Source organism: Harpegnathos saltator, unplaced genomic scaffold, assembly GCF_003227715.2.
Source record: "Harpegnathos saltator strain DR-91 unplaced genomic scaffold, Hsal_v8.6 scaffold58, whole genome shotgun sequence".
Taxonomy (NCBI): domain Eukaryota; kingdom Metazoa; phylum Arthropoda; class Insecta; order Hymenoptera; family Formicidae; genus Harpegnathos; species Harpegnathos saltator.
Genome location: NW_020230404.1, coordinates 165,245 through 186,087, shown reverse-complemented (window position 1 = coordinate 186,087; position 20,843 = coordinate 165,245). Strand labels below are relative to the sequence as shown.

Here is a 20,843-nt window from a genome sequence, read left to right as displayed (position 1 = left end):
CGCCTACGCAAAATAATTACTAAAATATACTTCATTTTATCTCGGCGTCGAATATTATTAATACTATTACAAATAATACAAATTTTTACAAATTTTATTTATTATAAAAATTTGTACTATTTGTAATATTATTGTACAATTGTAAATAAAATTAAAAGTAATAATATTATAAATATTACAAATAATAATATTATTAATAATAAAATGTTATTCATAATAATTTCGGCGCGCCGAATAGGAAAAACTTTTCAGTATCGTCATAGTCGCAAATTCTCGTGCAAGTCCGTCACCAAATTCGCATCACTGACTTGCACCCAAAACTGCTCGGAGTATTTTTGTTACACAAAAGGAGGGGGGGGGGGAGGGGTGTGCACGAACACAGGTGTAACTAGCCGCTAGCTAAATATACACTGTGCACCGACGACGGTCTGACCAAAGCCGGCAGTTTCCACTGGCTCGTGCGACGAGCACGGCGAATTGTGTGTCCGAAAAAGAGAGAGAACACCGCGCGTGTATTTTAGCTTCGTTGTTAAAAGTACGCCCTAATTGACCGGGGACCATCTCGGAATAACGATTTCAACGACGAAATGTTGCAGAGGGATATCGACCGGGAGCGGTCGCTGTTAATATAATCCAGAGCTCGCACGCGAACAGGCGACGATTCTCTCCGAGATGGAACATTGTGATTGGAGGGGAATCGATTTGTAATTTTATTCCATTCATAGCCTGCGTAGAAGATCGCTATATAAAGCCCTTGTGTAAATCCCTTCTGTCCGAAATAGTAACAAGCCATCGAGTACCGTATATATACCGTATACCTTTCTTGCTTATGTCGGCCTATATCGCTTAAACTGAACTTTCGTAAACACGAGTCGCAAAGATTCTCTCGCGGGACAGGCGTTCGATATGCGCGTCGAGCATTGTTCCATTAATCATATCCCGGATTTAGACTTGACGAATCGCGATTATCCGAAACTGTATTCTACAGTAACAACAATTTCTCGCTCTTTTTCACGAGAAAAGGTAGAAAATGATCTCTAAAAATGAACGTTGGGAAATGGTGTCACGATATGCTTCAACAGATCGTGTAATTCGTATGAAACGAACGTGTCGGCATTGCTGGTGTTTTTAAATATTGCAGGCATTAATTAATTTTAATTACACCATATCTTTCGTGTGTCGAATTACTTAACTGTGTTATGATACAATCGTATATTTATTTCCAGCCGGTAGAAATATCTGTTGATAATCAATAACGTGCCTAAATAAATCTTATTTTCGTACTCTCTTCTTCTACTATTGTTACCATTTCATTGCAATTATTGTTTTCATACTCGTCACATTCGTCATATTCATCGTATTTTTCCGTAAAAGAATAAATCGAAAAATTCGGCGCAAAAATAGAAGTTATAACCACGTGTAGAGGTTGGAACACTTTCGCAGGTATTCGTCTCCGCGTTGAAAGAGCGTCGCCACAAATTGGAAATATTCGCTCCAAATTTGACGATTACCAAGTGGCATACCAAGCAGAATGATAATTTATATTATAACATTACCTTACATAATTACAGCCACGTCACGACGTGCGATATTTTGCCTTCGGTCCCAAACTCCGACGCACGAATGACCGCGAACAATTCCGGCGGTTTCGAACAGTTTTCGATCGATAACGAGGTGGTTGCAACTCTTCCGATCGATAATACAGAGTCGTGCGTAATCGGCAAATTATCATGCGAGTTCGTTGATCGGTTTCCGAAAATTAACGGCTAACGGCGTTTGAATCGCGAGCGAAACTGTCGCGCCCCGAGTTCTCCCTTCCGCGAGGAGTCCACCTCTTCCCTCTCTGTCGCTCTTTTAAAACTTCGTCAAATATTTATAATCGAAACGTGCCTACATACATATGTCGCTTTGATGACGCATCTGGTGCGTTCCTCGTCGGCCCCGTTGCGCGCTTCTCCGCGCAATCACGCTTGAATCGCTCGGGATGCTGTGGTAAAGTGGCGTCAGCCGCGTCGACGTGTGCACGGACGCGTGGAAATATGCGATAGGCGAACAATACGCTCATCGGACGGCTCCTCTCGTCTGTTGGCTATGTCGTACTTGGTGCGTATACTCGATTGTTGTTGTCGCGCCGCTCGTAGAATACGCAGGCACGCGAGACAACATCTCTTATACGTCTCCTTTCGCTGCTGCGCGTCACATTTATTATCGTATTGATACTGCGCGCAATTTTATCTCCCGTTTAGTTTACTTCAATATTATTGAATGCGTAAGCGATAAACGAAGATCGTAGTAGCTCACTTTCCGTGAGCGTCAGCGATTTTGTTTGTTTTGTATAACAAACTTGTCGTAAAACACTGCACGAGTCTCGGTAATGATTTCAATGCGTTTGTAGATAAGCAAAGAATGGGTTGCATCAATAGCAGGGCAGATATTAACGATCTGCATCCAAACGTCTTTCAAGTTATAAATGTAGACGAACTGGGTAACTCGATTACTCCAGGCCGATTGGAAGTCACCGAAGTAGAACTTATACTGTACCAACGAGGTAAACAGCCGATCAAGTGGTCCCTACGTTGCTTACGTCGGTATGGATATGATGCGAGTATCTTCAGTTTTGAATCAGGCAGACGTTGCTTCACTGGCCCTGCCATATATGCCTTCAAGTGTCAGAGAGCCCAGCAGTTGTTTAATCTTGTACAAAGGAATATTCAGGTTTGTATCGGTGTATATGTCTCCTCAAGTTGATCTTATCCCTAATATACAAAATAAATATACAAAATAAAAAAAGAGATACCACTTTCACCAGCAGATGTTCAACAACAGTGGAGATGACTCGTTGTCGGACCTTCCGCTCGGCTATCATCCTGCTGCGCCGTTAACCAATACTAATAGATCATGCAGAGTAACAATACCAGAAGAGCCTAATTACTTGGACCCAACACCAACTAGAAGTAACCGTGTGGGTTCTAGATTTACTCACAGCCCACAGAATGGTGTCGGTAGATTGAACAGCGTTGGTAGCAGCAACAGTCCTATGTCACCTCAAGGAACCATGGGATCACCTTCACCGCCTCCTATATCGATACCCCCATCGATTTCGCAGACCCATCCGTCCTCCCTTTACATCAACGAAGAAGTCTGGTCGTCAATACCCGTGGAAGTAGAGCACAACAATAACAAGAGCCTTGGCAACGCGATGCAAAGGTAGTGTAGTTTAGTGAATATTCGCACGATCGATCGCAGATGAAACGTACCGTTCTAACACCCAACTTTTTGCAATTGTTACAGGTCGCTACAACTCAGCACCACGATCGACAACAGCACGACAGCCGACAGCGGTCTCATGGAAACAGAATTGATATCCATTCAGAATAACGCGGAAGCCAACGGCCAACAGGATGTGGCGTCACAATCGTTACCGGTGGCACCCTACGTGAACATAGACATCTGCGGCGATAAGAATCCGATCACGTCGACGCCAAATATCAGCGAGCCGACTCCAGCCAAAGAGGAAAATAACGACGCGGCTGAATCCGAATCTTCCTCCGAGCACGAGTATATGAACATTGGTCCCGGACGGGAGTGCATCGAGAACGTCGTCGTTAGAGTCCCGCCACCTCCGTTGCCCGTCTTACCTTTCTTGCAGACGGAGGCAGACGTGGAGGATGGCTCCAAGCACTACTATTCCAATCTAGACCCGAGTGAGATCGAAAGTCTGCGGAACAGATACTCCGGCGCCTCAGTGGCTGAGAAGTCACCCTTGCTCCCGTCCACGCCTACCGGATGCCCGATCAGGGAGGTAAATTATGCGGTCTTGGACCTGGACACGAAGGACGTGCCCACGACCACCGACACGTCCGAAAGCACCGTAAATTCCATGCCGCCACCGCCGCAATCTCCGAGCAAGTTGCAGAAAGGCTACGCCACGATAGATTTCAACAAAACGGCCGCCCTTTTGAACTCTACGAATCTCGTGAACGACAACGAGGGCTCCAGGAAGACACGCCACAACTCCACGATAAGCGATCTGACAGTACAGTACAGGCACAATTCGTCAGTGAGTGAGTAACGTATTTTACACTTGCGATTTCACAATTGCGTTCGTAGAACGATCCTTTCTTACATCGTGTTCTACGCAGCACAATTCTTATGAGGAAGATCTATTTCAGTTGCACTGTGTGTGTGTGTGTGTGTGTGTGTGTGTGTGTGTGTGTGTGTGTGTGTGTGTGTGTGTGTGTGTGTGTGTGTGTGTGTGTGTGTGTGTGTGTGTGTGTGTGTGGTGTGTGTGTGGTGTGTGTGTGTGTGTGTGTGTGTATGTGAGCTTCTGGAACTCGTTAAATCTTTCAGTTAGGTCCTGAAACCGGTTTTTAAAGCGCATGCAGGAGACTACGTAGTAGTTGAATACACCACGAGATATTCTAGCGTATTACGGATTTATATACATTCTAGTGCATCTCTCATCACACACGCGCAACACAGTATTCATAAATAGTAAGTCTATTTTCCAAGTTGAAATAAAACAGCATAAAGAATTTTTATACGACAATTGTATAGATAAGTTTGGGTAATTATTTGGTTTAGGGGAGTCCGTTCCGATCACCTCGACCTTGACATATGTTGTTGAGGTCATCTTATTGACCTCAATTTAACCCATTGTAGGTTTTAGCCATCGCTTGCTTATTCAAAAGTTATTAACAAAAGAAGTTTCATAAATAGAGCTTATTTTACCGACACAATGTATATTAAAAAGAATGTTAAACAGTACATATAAGCGGAGAAGGAGCTTAGCTTCTCCCTCTGCATCCTCTCTCCCCCAAAAAAATTAATCTGAGCTAAATAATTACCCAAATTTGTAGTACTTTAGGCAGAGAGCGATTTTTTACATTTAGCACTTTACGACGTGTTACGCGAAAGAATTGGAAGCTAAAGTTCCCCTGATCTTTTTTTGCAATTAGCGTAGAAATTAATACGGCTCAAGTAATTGTGACGATATATATGAGGTATGATGTAAAGAAGAATATGAATAAATTATCAGTCCGATAAAGTTATATACCATAGTGCTTAATTTTAAGTGGTTGACACGCCAATTAGTTGTCACATTGGAAAGATGATTGATGTATCGCAACAAATCATAACTTTAACATGAATACTTGTCTAATTGAATAATCACTTAAAGTGAAATCGTAGATAGCATTCGTTTAAGATTGGTGCGAACAATTCGTAATATTAATGAAGAATGTTAGAGCAGCTCTAATGCAGGAATATAAATTATTGAACTCCAAAGATTATATATGTTCTCGTTTACATCGTGAATATTTATTATCGTTTATCTGACAATTTTTTATTCCTGCATATTTTTACGCAATGTTATTGATGATTCAATCTAAATTAGGCAGCTTCTTCTTCCAATAGCTCTTAATCAACGGATAATGAGATTGCAATATATCCAAGATATAAATAAGTATAAATATTCTTTCTTGTGAATAAGCCTGAAAGTATATTGTTATCTATTAATCTCACACGATCATGATCATGAATCGTTATGAAAAATAGATTTTGATTCTTGCTTTTCACACACGCATTGAGATGCGTGGTAGTGACCGAAGATAAACCAAAAAAATGCAACATATTTATACGCATTTTATGTGATTAATAATGTGTATTTAGAAAACATAGAGACAGATAGCCGAACTGAGTCTATTTACTGAATGACAAGATTTTATGATACACACGCACATATAAGCATGATTATGTCCGTGTGCGTTGGAGGAAATGTAGAAAATGTTATTAACATGTATGCCAGTATCTTATTCTTTTTTATGTAGTTTGCATTTCAGTTTGCATTTCATTAGCGAAAACTCGATCTGAGACCTAATATTAAATTTAACGTGAGCTGTTAAGTTGTAAAGACAGATCAGATCAGTGAGAAAATTCCCATTAGGGAAAGAGACCTGACCTTCTTAAAAAATGGACTTGTACCGTTGGTACATATTTTCATGCGGACGTTATATTAGGTACTGTGTATTGTTTTTGTAAAATCAGAAGTAAGAATGAAGCCTACGTACGCCCTTAAGACTGTAGTTGAATCTGCTGTTTACAAATTTGTTTATACAGAATCTTTATGTATTTCTTGCTTTTTGTCAAAAATTTTTTTAAGTCATAGCGACAATAAGCAATTATTTAATGTAAGAGCGATATATCTATGAGAAGTGACTGAAAATGCCAAATTTTGATATGTTATATATAATTATGTAGACATGTTATATAATTACTTTTATATGGATATACGCCTGTCTTCTTTTTGCATTTCATTGTAACCACATTTTTGACAGTATAATTCTTCTTCTTCCTCTTTTAGTAGGACTTATGTCTTGTTCGTATCTAGTTCTGAGGCCGGTTACTAGAACATATTTACTGTGAACATATTTTAAGTTCCCTAAGTCGGTTGCTAGCCGGGCTTAGACAGTATAATTCTAATTATCAAAATTTTCTCATTATCCGCATATTAATTAAAAGACGCTTTTCTCAAAAAGGGGGCAAAAAATAATCGCGACACCCGAAAAAGCGTGATTTAGTTTTCTTGAAGAGATGGGTAAAATATATTAATGATACACGCATATATACAGGGTGTTCGATTTAATCTGTCCAGGCCGATATTTCGTGAACTAGCAAAGCAAGAAGAAAAATCAAAAAAGGTTCTTCAAAGGCCTTACTTCGAGATGATTTTCCGCGCGGTGGAACCGTACCTTTCCGTACCGGACTTCGAGGGAGGAGGGGCGCTCAAATTTTTTAAGTGGAAACCCTCTACGAAAATAACATTAATCAATAGGATTCGAGACGACAAATCCTAATACCTCTTCGTGACTCTTCCGAGCATCATTACACTTTAAACAATTTTAATAATCTTCTGCCATTACTGCGCTATGTGATCGTTTTATTTTGTGAGCCATGGATATCAACCATTTAAAAAATTTGAGCGTCCCTCCCCCCTTCGAAGTCCGGTATGGAAAGGTACGGTTCCACCGCGTGAAAAATCATCTCGAAGTAAGGCCTGAATAATAAAGGCATTGAATAATCTGTTTTTATTTTTCTAGCTTTGCTAGTTCACGAAATATCGGTCTGGATAGATTGTTCGAACAGCACCCTTCGTAAGTTATTTAAAAAAATCATAACGGCCGTCATTTTCACAATAAGCATATAAAAATATAGGTCGTTGGATTCGTCTTTTCGAGCCCTATCAACTGGTGTTATTTTCGTAGAGGGTTTCTGTTTAAAAAATTTGAGCGTCTCTCCCACCGTCGAAGTCCGGTACGGAAAGGTACAGTTCCACCGCGCGGAAAATCATCTCGAAGTAAGGCCATTGGAGAACCTTTTTTGATTTTTCTTCTAGCTTTGCTAGTTCACGAAATATCGGCCTGGACAGATTAAATCGAACACCCTGTATGTCAGCTAAATTCTAATATTGAATATACGGCACAAGCTCACGTGTATCCGCCTGCCAAATTAATATGTTGTTGTAAGATTGTTTTTTCCATCGTTTTTTTTTTTCTTTTTTTTTTTTAGTAGCCATGTGTGTGAGAAGAACGCAGGCTTGTATATTTCGTAGTAAATATTGCAATACTAAGCGTGCATATATATATGCACACAAAAGATTCTTTGTTATATATCTATGCCTTGAAGCTGAAAAATACTTCAAAAGCACAGCGAATAATAATGTGCAATGTTTGGCATAGATAAGTTTTTGTTCTCTATATATTGTTACAAATATGGAAAAAAGACAAATCTGATACAATCGGCCTGTCGGTAAAGGAAATCTTTTCTAAACTATTAAATATATATTGATCTTATTCGCATATATATTCTTTATATTTCATATATGTATGCCGCGCGATATATATAATTCCTTTGGCCTACTTGACTTTTGAAATAAAACTGTCGTCAGTGCTCAATATGTTAAATATAAATGCATATTGTAAAAACCGTACAATTATATATCCAAAGAATACGTTTGTTTTGTAAGAACATGTATAATTTTTAAGGTATTTTAGTTAAATTAGATAAAATGTAATCGACTTTTCTATGATAATGATATTCTTAGAGTCATTCGTCGAGGTATACATGCGGTTTTGATAATACCAGTCCATATGTTTTTCCTTGTGCCAGGATTATCTTTTGTAATTGACGATTCAGTGACATGTAAAGTTTTATAATTGATGATTCGGTGATGATAAAGTTAAGGATTTTTGAAAATTTAGGACACTAACTAAAGACTGTTGTATCTGAACGAAGTGTGCTCGAAAGGGACGAGCGTGTATGATCGAACATTTGTATGAGACACATTGTAAACAAAATTTGAAAAAGAAAGTGAAAAAAAACGAAAAAAAAAAAAGTGCTAAATTTACAAATATGGAAAAAAGACAAATCTGATACAATCGGCCTGTCGGTAAAGAAATCTTTTCTAAACTATTAAATTATATTGATCTTATTCGCATATATATTCTTATATTTCATATATGTATGCGCGCGATATATATAATTCCTTTGGCCTACTTGACTTTTGAAATAAAACTGTCGTCAGTGCTCAATATGTTAAATATAAATGCATATTGTAAAAACCGTACAATTATATATCCAAAGAATACGTTTGTTTTGTAAGAACATGTATAATTTTTAAGGTATTTTAGTTAAATTAGATAAAATGTAATCGACTTTTCTATGATAATGATATTCTTAGAGTCATTCGTCGAGGTATACATGCGGTTTTGATAATACCAGTCCATATGTTTTTCCTTGTGCCAGGATTATCTTTTGTAATTGACGATTCAGTGACATGTAAAGTTTTATAATTGATGATTCGGTGATGATAAAGTTAAGGATTTTTGAAAATTTAGGGACACTAACTAAAGACTGTTGTAATCTGAAACGAAAGTGTTGCTCGAAAGGGACGAGCGTGTATGATCGAACATTTGTATGAGACACATTGTAAACATATGGAGCATTTTTCGCAAATATGAGTAGAATGTGCCAAAAGAAAACGAAAAACTAGAAAAGGAAAGTAGCGTAAACCTGTTTTATAAATTGTTCACAGTTCAGATTTATAGTTCAGGCCTTTAGACCTTGGTAATTGTGGAACGTGCAAGATGTGAATATGGCCGAATAGACAATGAGATGTCATCTCGCATCAACCGCGAATACGCAATGCAGCAACAGTCTGTACTGTTATATCGTATACATCGAAATGTGTGTATAATGTGTGTATATCGTACACATACGTACATATATATATATATGTACGTATTTATATATATATATATATTATATATATATTATATATATATATATATATAATACCGTATCGTACGCACATACTCTAATTATGTGTAATACCGTAAGAGCTTCTTATTAAGTAGACCACAAGAAGTGGATACGTATCTCAGCGTTCGTTCGTAAACAGTATTACGTATGCGCTCGACATATATGCATATTTCTCGAATCTCCCATTTTTAATTTCATATACCCGTCGATAGGAATTTCCATAATTCGTTAGAAATATTCGTTTGACGTTGAACGTTAACGCTATTAAGTATCACGTGAGTCGGCATTTTTATACGCATTCTCGTTAGCGGAGATTTCTGAGAGTTTTGTACATATGACAGCAATGCAATAAGTTCTAAATCGGCTATGCGGATTGCAGCGTCAACTTGGAAACATTCAATAGCTGTTGCAATAAATGTTGTGTTGCAATTGATGTAACGTTTGTAATAGATAAGCATCGATGTTATCGCAAAAAGCATGCCTAAGATTTTATCTTTTTTTTATGTTAATCTATATTCTCCATCCCACGCATAGTAACGGAAAGAGTAGGAAGCCTGTATGTGAAAGATAGGGAGACGTATTTATTTTTATACGGTGTCTTCTTGATGTTGAAAACAAAAGGAGAGTGTAGTAGATTACATCATGTACATTGTACGGTATCGTTGTATGATATTTATTTCATATCTCTAAAAAGGAAACACAGCCTTCCAGATATCATGTGATAGTTTGAGAGGAATAGTTTAAAATCCGTTTATGGCGTAGTTGTACATATATAGACGCCTCATAAGAGTATGCTCTCCATTTATTCCGTTTTCGCTTCATTTCAAGTCATGGATTTATAAAATATACAATAATATTATGAGAATTCGCACCGTCTCGTTTTATTGCATCCTCGTCCAGATAAGTTGTATCCATAACAAGTAAACGTGTAACCATAAAACGTCAATAGCGATAATAATTACAACGGGATTATAGGTGACAACAATAATGAAAAGGAAACGACGATAGCAATAACGACATTGAAATTTATTCGCAACAATATACTTTCACACACACTCATATATATATATATATATATATACATATATGTATATATATTTTTTATTTTTTAAATCGCGAACGTGCGGACGTCGCCAGTCTTCTACATCAAGTGCACTTAGATCCACAGCCAAAATTCATGGCATCAACGATTTCCATATAATTATTATTTATACGCACGCGATACACAAATTTCGAACAGTCGACCACGCGTATCGCGCGATATTGAGCAACGAATATGACAATTACGTAGTATCGTACGTAGTAAATCCTTAACAATAATATCGGCAATTAATGTCTTCACCGTTTAGAATCTTCATCAACGTCGATGAAACCAACCTCAACTTGAGTTTAAACCCGAACAAGGACTCGAGTTCAGATTAAAGCTTAATTGACATTGGTGAAAAGGGAGCAGATTGATTCGTAGCCCACGGCGAATCAAGCGGCGAGCTGTCGACGTCTGGTCAATTCGTGGTTCACGAGGAGCGAAATGTCAGGATGTTGGCGCAGGACGGTCGCGCAATAGTGCATGATCTGGCTGGGATCGGCGCCGGCCTTTAACAGTATCCTCACGGCGTTGATGAATCTGCTCTCAGTGGCGACCTGCAGCGCGGTCAGCCCGTCGATATTGACATTCTCCAGTTGCGCTAACGGCGAGGTGACCAACAGCGACACAGTCTGATGGAATCCGCGAGCGGCTGCCAAGTGCAACGGGGTATTGCCGCCGGCGTCCTGCGCGCCCGGGTCTTCCCCGTGGGCCAGCAGCTGCGTCACCATGTTGACGTAGTTCTTGCGCGACGCGATGTGTAGCGGCGTTTCGCCGTATCGCGACGTGATGCCGGTCGGAGTGTGCGGTATCAGTAGCTCCGCTGTGTTCAACGCGCCGCACTCAAGGCTCTCGTGCAGCGGCGTCTCTCCGCGGTCATTCTTCAAGGCGGTGTCTGCGCCGGCGTCCAACAGCGTCACGATTAACGACTCGATGTGGCTCTTGTTGTTGTTATCTGCGAGATTGCGTAAAATCAGAATCGCATCGCGATTAGGCCGAATGCCGCCGACATTTGCGACACGAGCGGCAAGTGCCCTCCTGTTGTTCGAAGAAGTCACGCGTGCGCGCGGTGCTTCAACAGGGAAATATCACACGACTGTCCGAAAAACTGTTCAGTCGAAAGACACGCAACGCACTTGCGACTCGCACGCGGTCAACAAATTGCGATTGCATGATATTAATAATTCACGAAAAAAAATTGGAAATATAAAACAATTGCGAGACGTTCTTCTAATTACGCGACATAGCGTAATCGAACTACAAATTAAAACTACAAATTAATTATCTTGTAGCATTATCTTAAATTAAGATGTTAAATAAGTATAAATTGGAATGTTAAGACATATCTTGATCGCATCAAACAACAATTATATGTTCATTAAATAACGATAAATTAGGATCTACAAATTAGGACTACAAATTAGGATCTAAGATGTGTCATAATCACATCTTAATTTGTAACATGACAAGATATGCACGAAATATGCAAGATAGAAGTATGACCGGAATGTCTTCCACTCTACTCGTACTTTCTCAGTCGGAGCAATAAACTCATTATGCAACAATGATTGCATAATTGGTAATCAAAGTGCCATACCAAATATCGCCGACGAGGCCAGGATGTGCAGAGGGCTTCGGCCCTGATGATCCTTGATGTTGACTAGGCCTGCCTTGGCCAGCAGCTCGAGCGTTGTTAGGGCCACGTCGAAGTTATGGTGAAGGGATTTCAGTGGCGTGTGAGCAAGCTGACGGGAGAGCACATGCAATGCAGTCGAGCCGCTGCCGGCTTCTTTAACGCTCGGGGGGCAGCCGTGCTTCAAAAGATCCTCCACGAATTTCAACACGTTGCTCGGCCCACCGTTCTGGATCACTCGGTGCAGCGCCGTCTCGCCGCGCGGCGAACGCGCAGCTGGATCGCATCCGTTCGCCAGTAACGCGCTATAAAGGAAATTCAGCATTAGAAGTATATTATAGAGAAGCGTAACGATATCGCCCTTATCGCAATAGCCTTTAACGATTGTCGATCGTTAAAGGCTATTATGATAACGTAATCATGTATAAACTATGATAATAGTGCTGCTTATATTATCGTTAACAGAACGTGCGTCATTAAAACGTGAAACAACATTACAGCGCAGATATACTTTTAGCTTTCACGGCGTACTCGCCAAAAGATATTTTTACCGTATAGTGTATCGCACAGCGGCTGAAAAAGAAAGGTTTCAGACGCCGGAAGCACCGCGTATCGAAGAAAAGTTTTCCTTACGGCGATGATGCAACACACGAATACCGAGGGAAGCAGATCCGAAGATAAAGCATTTTGCGATGAAAATAAATCAGGATGTGTCATCTTTGAGCAAAACAGTTTTTTGAGTTCCCCAATTCTTAAGCAATGATAGTGATATACCCTGAATAAAGGAACAATGGGTAATCGGGGTTTCTGGATACCGTAGTTCACCGTAGAGAGCAGTCGGCGATTTTTTAAGTTCCACGTTGATATAAACATTGATAGAAATATTGACTGATAGAAATAATTTATTTATATAAATCCGTGCAAAAGACCCGTGGCTTCGTTCAAAGCCCACGACGCCAGATAGTCGCTTTCACAGCTGTAAAAAATCTTACCTGAGCACAGGTAGGCACTGGTTCGTGGCCGCTACCAATAGGGGTGGGTCTCCCGACACATTCCAATCCGGTTCGTCCAGGTTTTGCACGCAGCCGCTGGCGATCAACGCCGAGACGCGTTTGACGTTTCCCGATCGCACGGCGTCGTAGAAGTTGTAGCAGTCGTTCTGGCAACCTTGAGCGATCTCCCTGTCCGCTACCTCATCCTGCGCCTCGTCCGGACGAGGCTCCTCCGCGTTCTCGCAATGAGCTCGCAATGTGTGAGGCTCGTCTTGTGAGGCCGTCTGCGAGTTGCGAGAATTTTCCTCGGCGCGGTCATCGTCACACGTGTGTCGCTCCTGCGCTCGCGCCTCCAGCACGCTCTGATTCCTGTGGTCCTTGATCTGGTCCTTGACCTGCCCCTTTCTCGAGGTGCACGTGGCTGCATTCTCCACCGCCGGCAACACCGAGATTGATTCCTCCCTTTCGCCGTGTTGCTCATGTTCCTCGAGAAACGAGGACTCCTTGTTCCTAGTTCTATCCATCCGCACCAAAGTGTCATTCGTCTCGTTCGACGAGCTCGTGGAGCAATTCAGGTTTGCCTCATGAGTATCATCCTTACCGTCGACTTCCTCGTGTTCACCTGTCGTTTTCGGCGTATCCTCGCCGTGCACGCTCGTGGAGTTCTCATCGAACGACGATTCACCGGGTGGAAGACTGATTTCCGCCGAGGAGGAGGCCGCCGGAGCCTCCACGCCGGCGGAATCACCTGTTGCGAGGCTTGTGCGCGAAAACGATCTCTCTTCCATGCCGGCGAGAGTCTCCGGATTGTCCAGCTCTTGACCAGTGACGGGACCGAGCTTCACGGCGCCGCGTGGAGTAGTCGCCGCCTCGTCGTACGCGGAAGTCATCGCACGCACGCTGCCCTCAATTGGCCGCGATTACCCACTCGTGCAATAACTGGCTCGGCGCTTTCCACGCGAAACGATCTCGGCACGACGCTCGGCGTAATTAGCCCACCGAGGAATTTCGCTTTCGCCGACGCGACTGGACTGCGGCGCGCGCGATTGTTGTTATTGCGGTCTCTCCCGAGGAGTTTATAGCGCCGCTACTCGCTGCGCGATGGAGAGGCACGCGAGACCAACCGGACACGCGGAGAGCGGTGATTCGAATCGGACGAGCAGCCGACTATGCACCGGCGTTTTACGATGCCTCACTGCCGTGGCTGCATCGTGGTAGCGATAGCCTCGACTTCTCTCTTCCTTTTCCACCTCTTTCTCAACTTCTTTTTCTTCGGCTCCCTCCTCCTCCACCACTGCACGCCACTCCGGCCATGACTCGCTCCGTCTTTCGCGTAGTAGCGCGTTTCATTCGTTTCGTTTCTACCCCACTTCCCTCGCTAGCTTGCTCCTTAATCCCCTTCGGGCCTCGAGCCATAGGTGTCGAGCCGTTGGAATTTAGGACGGTCGCACCGAATGGCGAATGGTCAATGAACAATCTGCGTTTCTGTTAGCGTGACTCCCTGCAAAACGACGGAACTGTATTGTTCCGCTAACGATGCTTAGCCGTTAATCGGCCAATTCAACTCGCGCCAATTACATCATGCCAATTAAACGCATGGCAGACGAACGATCGAGGCGTTCTGAGACAATAGAGATTTAAGTCGTGTGTTTGTTAATATTTCTGGTATATTCTTGAATTTTGATCTTCAATCGCCTCGACGTCTGTCCCGCGTAGAAAGCGTTGTAACTTTTGCAAAGCAATTAGCCATGTTCTTCTTGGAAGCATTAGACGATCCTCTTTTGTGTATTCTCTCCTCTATTGATGAGTTCGTTCCAACTCTTTTGAAAGATGATTGGATCTTTTTATCCGGTAGAATTTGTCTAAACTTATCACAAACTGTCTCGTGAAAAACTGTATTGTATTTCATCATATGATGACTAATGTTCTACTTGTTCAATTGAGACAATGCAATTGGCACAAAGTGACACGATTGACTAATAACTAGAAATTAAAGTTTGATAATTCTACAAGTACAAGTCCACCGTTGCATGATTAAGAGCTCCAGATCACTGTATATCATTTTAATATTTTATATATTTTTCAATATTAATATTTTATCAATTTTGATTTTTAATTTGATTAATATTTCAATATTATATATTCGATATGATATATTTTAGTTGTCCATTGGATTGGATTAAAATATATGAATCATGTAGACAACAAAGAAAAGAAAGAGTACAACTCACCATTTACGAACTCAACATTTACCAATCATTCCAACTTGATGTTGAAATTGATCACCATTCGATAACTTTTATCACCCAACTTTTCATCTCGATGAATCATTTTCTACGATCTTGGAATATCTGACATAAACCGGATCGCGCCACCGGTCTCTACGCCTATTAACTCGTCTGCCGTCGAGTACCAATGACGCAAAAAAGCTTCAGGAGAGAAGAAAAGCCGGCGACGCTGCGTTGATCGCGATCAGACACGCAGATGTATTCCGAACAGGAGGAGGAGACGCAGAGAACTCTTACGCTGTTCAAACGTTATACTTGCGCACTTGTTCCATGGGAGCCTGGGGACTTCAGCGAGAGAAATGACGGGCACGGTGACGAGCGTACGATACAATCTCGAACACATGTTCGAAAAGCTATATTTTATTGAACATCGAATTACATTAGCTTCTTGAAAAAAGCAATGACAGATCTCGCGGCGGAACGCTTTAGAGAATGAAAAAAAACGACATAGTCGAAAATAAATATTACGTGATGTGCATGCTCCCTTATTGCGGCATGAAATCACAATCCATTATTATATTGTAAGGCGTATTATATGCGTCCGCGCATAACAAAAAAAAAAAAAAAGAAAACAGGTGGCTTTTATATGCGCCAACTGATCTGTCTTCAATCGATCGGACTGTTAGTCGCAGCTTTCTAATTGTCGATGAGATCCACTGACCATCAATCGACCATATTCACCTGAAACAGAAGCTAGCGATGTAATATTTGACGCAGTTATATACAAATGTTTGCTCGTAAAATCGTAAAATACATGTGGTAAGATGCGATAAGATAATCAGACGGATGAATGCTCACCGTTTATCTGCTGCGTGATCTGGAGCCCGACCGAGATTTCGACTTGCTTCGACTGCGATCTATGGAACCGGACTTCCGTTTGTTGCGATACTTATCCCTCGCGTGGCCGCTCCTGCTGCGTGAACGGCTGCGCGACGATGAGCGTGAGCGCGAGCGATTACTGCGGGATCTCGAACGGGAACGTGAACGAGATCGCGATTTCGATCTTGATCGCGAGCGGGACCTAAAGTAAAGATCGTAGTAAATAAGAGCGTTAAAATAATGATCGCGTGCGTAACTTTGCCTGCCCACTACTACGGAACACTATCATAAAGAACACATCTCTCAATCGTGTACTTTAGAAGGCAAAAGATTTAGGTAATACAGACTTTTCTTTAAGCCACGGAAATATAGTATTCCCCAAAATTACGCATAGCTCTTCCTAGCTCTTCATAGTTTTTACTAATATTGATAAAACGTACATTAGCCTCGTCCTTTTGCGGACCTCTAACTGCACATACCTAGCAAGCCTGTAAGAAATGCTTAAAGAAACATTGGAAATATACTTGTATTGCGTTTCGATATTAAGGCTCCTGATTAATTACTGTGGTTAAGTTGGATTGTGATGTTACGTAGAAATGAGAAATAACGCAAGATTCCTCGTTTCTGATATCACAGTCCAACATGCTAGTTAGGGTGACTGATCACAAGTCTCAAGTTGATTCTTGTAATCACAAGTTGTTAGTGCAATAAATATATAATTGTTACTTAATTTTTTAACATATAAATGACCAAGATGTTCCTATAAACCAAATACTATAGCGCTAATTGAGTTAATTGTTAAAACACACGTGTATTTTGAGTTACATTGTCTAACGTAATTTCTGTGCAAACCTCTTTCGAACATGTCCGTCCAACTGTCCGCGAATATACAAGAATGTTAAAAAAAAAGACATCGGGGCTAAAGCTCAGAGATCCTTGAAGTTTAGCCCCGACATTTTTTTAACACTCTATATACACGTGACCACACGCATGTTGCTCTTACGCGTGATAATGTGACACGCGTGTGATTTGTTCCTTATGTTTTATAAAATAGGCTCAACCGCTGCCACTATAATCGAATTACGTTAATCCATGTAGAATATGTATTTGATTATTTTATTTATGTACCATCTTCCCCGGCCGCTTATAGCACGCAATCGTGGAGCACGCGATGTGGCTATACGCCGAGAAGGGAGGAGCGGATGAGCACTTTATGCAGATGAAATCACGAGAGGGTCGGATGAACGGACGAAGAGTAGCTAGACGGGACCGCTGAAAGTTTGTTTCTCAGCCAGTTAGGTACTACGACGACAACGACGACGACGACGACTACGATGACTACGATGATGACGACGACGACGACAACGACGACGACGACGGCGTCGACGACGATGAAGACCATGACGACGACGATTATCGCAGAAATCACGGATAGCTGAACGAAGTACGTCAGAAGTGTGTCGACGTGCATAAACTCTCGGTATAGGATGATGGTCAGCGGATCGGTATCGTAGTGCGCAGAACTAGCCACCCTGTGTCCGGCCCGCGCGTATTTTTGCCGTTTCTCGCTCTCGCAGAGTGTGCAGAGGAAAACCCCGAAGTAGGTGGGTGCTCTACGCTGTAACTACGCGGTGTGTGTCACAAAGTGAACCCAAGGCGAATCTCGCGACAATGTCGGTAGCAACACACATTTCTCAATGCGTATGCCTGCGATCAGCCGCAACTCCTATAAATAACGGGCAGTATTATGTCGGCGTTACTCTCTGCCGCCTCATATAACCAGCTTTTTTTTTATGTTTGTAGGAATGCTATTTTTCTAATTATGAAATATTCCTAATTAACTTATGTCGTTATTTGAAGAACGCAACCTATACATATATCTTATCTTTCTCTTTTTTCTTTTTCAATATCGTACAGTTACAACTTGGTACAATAACTGTAATACTGTCATATTTCATTAAATATATCTCCTGTCTGACTTAATATATGTATATCACTATCTTATCTTAAGTACAGCTGTATTTGCCTCCTAAATATTAAGTATCAGATAATTAATAAAGTACTTACTAAATACCTAAGTTTAAGAATGACTAGTGATTTAAACAAAATAAAATCATTGTGCTGTAATTATCTCACAGAGGTCATATTTTAGTTTTCATGACAAGACAAAAAACTATAATTTTTTGTAATTATGCCACAACCTTTTTTCTCATTCTAAAGGATAATTCCTTATAGAACATAGAAAGGAAGATATTTGCGTGTAATATAGATCAATGTGCAATTTTTATATGTATACATTATGCAAATATGTATACATTTGATACATATCTAAATTTCAGACATATACTTTTATACATAATGGCTTCCAAACACAAATAAGGCATATTATAGTCTATTAATTCCATCTAAGGAAACATTTGTAAGACTTACCTCTTTCTACGAGAATTCCTATGACGCGGACAGTCTCTAGCATAGTGGCCTCTTTCACCACATTCGTAACATCTGTCTTCTGGATGGTAAGATCTCACAGCACCTCTTCTCATGGAACCCCTGTCTCTTAATCTCTTTCCATTTGATAGTTCCACTCGAGCACGTCTTCCACATATAGTACGACCATCCAGCCCTCTTACTGCATCCTCAGCATCTCTAGGATCTTCAAATTCCACAAAAGCAAATCCAGGAGGATGTCTGGCAACCCAGACATTTCGCAAAGATCCATAATAGGAAAATGCATCTTCCAACTCTTGCTTACTAGCATTACTTCCTAAATCTCCCACATAGACTTTACCATCGGAATGATAACGTGACATCTGATAAACATACACATATAATAAAGTTAAAGAAAAAGCAAAACTGATATATTAAATAGGCAAAAAGGGAGTAAATCGATCCTGCCATCTTTGTACGTCTAATTCCGAAATAAGTGTGTCTCGCATTTCTTCAAACTAATCCTTTTTTCTTCTTTTATATACAATACTACCTCTAATAATAGTCAATCGTTTATATTGAAACGTCAATAAAACTTCGCGAGAACATTTTATTATATTAAAAATATATTAAGCCTCGTCAATATAAGGATTTACGTACCTTGTTTATACTTTATAAAACCTGTTAATCGTTTCTGAACGCAGCGTCTACAGAAAATGTTGAAGCTGTATCATATTTTCTGGAAAATATCATACAATTGATCGCGACAACTCTCTAGACATATTGATTCAAGAAACAAATTACAAATTGATTAGAAACCGCTCGTAAAGCCAATTTTTCAATACGGCTTTTGCTGTGATATTTACGATAAATGTCCACCAATGTCCACTTGGTGCTGTTCAGTGTTTAACCAATCCCTAGCAGTGTCGTCAACAGAATAGAAATGGCGCAACCAGGTGCAACACTGAGATGGAATATTCGTCCAAATAATCGATTATAAAAAATATCGATTTCTATGTAATCAATTGTATTTTAAAAACATTGAAAATACTAAATAATTTTTTGTTATCTCTATAACTGATTAATATCCAATAAATCTAATTGTTAATAATAATTTTGTTAATAATAAAATTGTTAGTAATAAATCTAATTGTTAATAATAACTTTTTTATCGGCGCTCACATACTCGCCGTTGAATTTAATATGGTGTGTGTATATGTGTGCAATATATAAATAGAATTTTTTCCGAATATAATAGTGTAGAATAGTGTACGGTCGCGGACATAATAATGAGTGCCCGTTTTTTTGCAACTTTCGGAACGCATCCCGACTCGAGAAGAATGAGAATCACTGCTCCGTCTACGGAGCACGCCTGCGCAGTGACTCACAACGAAAGGCGAGAAATGAAATATACGCGGTGGGACATATTATAATAATACAGACTCAGATAAAATGAATACTCCAGCATTAAATGGAAATAAGGGAACACAGAACAGACAAGAATCATCCGATGTAAGTCTTATACTCCAGGGGATATCCGAAAAAGGTAAAGATAAATAAACATGTTTATATTTTTAAAACAATACGAACTTAATTAAGAGAATTAAGCTGCACTACGATAGTTACGATTCTGTTATACATTTATATGTGATTTATTGTTTCAGCAACAGCCATCTTCTATAGCAGAAGCAATGATATTAGATACAGAAATAGCTGTTATAGCGAATTTTGAAGTTTTGGGACATACAGACATGGACATGGAAGAGGAAGAAGGAGATGAAGAGGATGAAATTTATGATGCAAATACGGATACCAAACCAAATAAAGTAACATTTACTATTATCTTGCGTTCTAATAATATTGTTCACGCTATTTGTTAACATAATTTCTCATTTTTCAGACATAAATAAATCACATATAAATGTATAACAGAATCGTAGCTATCGTAATGCAGCTTAATTCTCTTAATTAAGTTCGTATTGTTTTAAAAACATAAACATGTTTATTTATCTCTATCTTTTTCGGATGACCCCCGGAATATAAGACTTACATCGGATGATTTTTGCCTGTTCTGTGTTCCCTCATTCCCATTTAATGTTGGAGTATTCATTTCATCTGAGTCTGTATTATTATAATATGACCCACCGCGTATATTTCATTTCTCGCCTTTCGTTGTGAGTCACTGCGCAGGCGTGCTCCGTAGCGGAGCAGTGAATGGCCGCGTTCAGTAGAACAAAGTGATCAGAGAGCGCTTAGTGATTATTGTCTGTGATTGGAGCATT

The 20,843-nt window shown here is 40.3% G+C and overlaps 3 protein-coding genes across 5 annotated transcripts; 1 reads left to right on the top strand and 2 right to left on the bottom strand.

The window, feature by feature from the left end:
- Nucleotides 1-1,751: 1,751 nt before the first annotated feature.
- Nucleotides 1,752-4,209, top strand: LOC105183409 (fibroblast growth factor receptor substrate 2). Of its 2 annotated transcripts, XM_011141499.3 has the most exons (4): nucleotides 1,752-2,103; nucleotides 2,396-2,715; nucleotides 2,813-3,207; nucleotides 3,292-4,072. In XM_011141499.3, the coding sequence occupies exons 2-4, from the start codon at nucleotides 2,407-2,409 to the stop codon at nucleotides 4,070-4,072; spliced, it is 1,485 nt and encodes a 494-aa protein (XP_011139801.1). In that variant the 5' UTR covers nucleotides 1,752-2,103; nucleotides 2,396-2,406. The 2 variants fall into 2 exon arrangements, with proteins under 2 accessions (XP_011139801.1, XP_025159693.1); XM_025303908.1 differs by lacking the exon at nucleotides 1,752-2,103 and having other exon boundaries at nucleotides 2,407-2,715; nucleotides 3,292-4,209.
- A 5,754-nt stretch (nucleotides 4,210-9,963) lies between these two features.
- LOC105183408 (serine/threonine-protein phosphatase 6 regulatory ankyrin repeat subunit B) lies at nucleotides 9,964-14,833 on the bottom strand. Its single transcript, XM_011141498.3, has 3 exons — nucleotides 13,028-14,833; nucleotides 12,000-12,340; nucleotides 9,964-11,357 (listed from the first exon to the last, which is right to left on the bottom strand). Exons 1-3 carry the CDS (start codon nucleotides 13,915-13,917, stop codon nucleotides 10,795-10,797), a joined length of 1,794 nt encoding a protein of 597 aa, XP_011139800.1. The 5' UTR covers nucleotides 13,918-14,833; the 3' UTR covers nucleotides 9,964-10,794.
- An 803-nt stretch (nucleotides 14,834-15,636) lies between these two features.
- Nucleotides 15,637-19,511, bottom strand: LOC105183407 (serine/arginine-rich splicing factor 7). Of its 2 annotated transcripts, XM_011141496.3 has the most exons (6): nucleotides 19,428-19,511; nucleotides 19,222-19,300; nucleotides 18,565-18,944; nucleotides 16,575-16,622; nucleotides 16,114-16,336; nucleotides 15,637-15,996 (listed from the first exon to the last, which is right to left on the bottom strand). In XM_011141496.3, exons 3-5 carry the CDS (start codon nucleotides 18,942-18,944, stop codon nucleotides 16,117-16,119), a joined length of 648 nt encoding a protein of 215 aa, XP_011139798.1. In that variant the 5' UTR covers nucleotides 19,222-19,300; nucleotides 19,428-19,511; the 3' UTR covers nucleotides 15,637-15,996; nucleotides 16,114-16,116. The 2 variants fall into 2 exon arrangements, with proteins under 2 accessions (XP_011139798.1, XP_011139799.1); XM_011141497.3 differs by lacking the exon at nucleotides 16,575-16,622 and having other exon boundaries at nucleotides 19,222-19,506.
- Nucleotides 19,512-20,843: the final 1,332 nt, after the last annotated feature.

Excerpts from the sequence above, each read along its gene's own strand:
- LOC105183409 (XM_025303908.1), top strand. The coding sequence starts at position 2,407 with ATGGGTTGCATCAATAGCAGGGCAGATATTAACGATCTGCATCCAAAC. Across the intron at positions 2,716-2,812 it reads TTGTACAAAGGAATATTCAG|ATGTTCAACAACAGTGGAGA; the intron begins GTTTGTATCGGT and ends TTTCACCAGCAG. Across the intron at positions 3,208-3,291 it reads CTTGGCAACGCGATGCAAAG|GTCGCTACAACTCAGCACCA; the intron begins GTAGTGTAGTTT and ends CAATTGTTACAG.
- LOC105183408 (XM_011141498.3), bottom strand. The coding sequence starts at position 13,917 with ATGACTTCCGCGTACGACGAGGCGGCGACTACTCCACGCGGCGCCGTG. Across the intron at positions 12,341-13,027 it reads CAGTGCCTACCTGTGCTCAG|CGCGTTACTGGCGAACGGAT; the intron begins GTAAGATTTTTT and ends TTTCCTTTATAG. Across the intron at positions 11,358-11,999 it reads GGCCTCGTCGGCGATATTTG|ATAACAACAACAAGAGCCAC; the intron begins GTATGGCACTTT and ends GCAATCTCGCAG.
- LOC105183407 (XM_011141496.3), bottom strand. The coding sequence starts at position 18,944 with ATGTCACGTTATCATTCCGATGGTAAAGTCTATGTGGGAGATTTAGGA. Across the intron at positions 16,623-18,564 it reads AGGAATTCTCGTAGAAAGAG|GCTTGCTAGGTATGTGCAGT; the intron begins GTAAGTCTTACA and ends CATTTCTTACAG. Across the intron at positions 16,337-16,574 it reads CGCAAAAGGACGAGGCTAAT|GTCCCGCTCGCGATCAAGAT; the intron begins GTACGTTTTATC and ends TCTTTACTTTAG.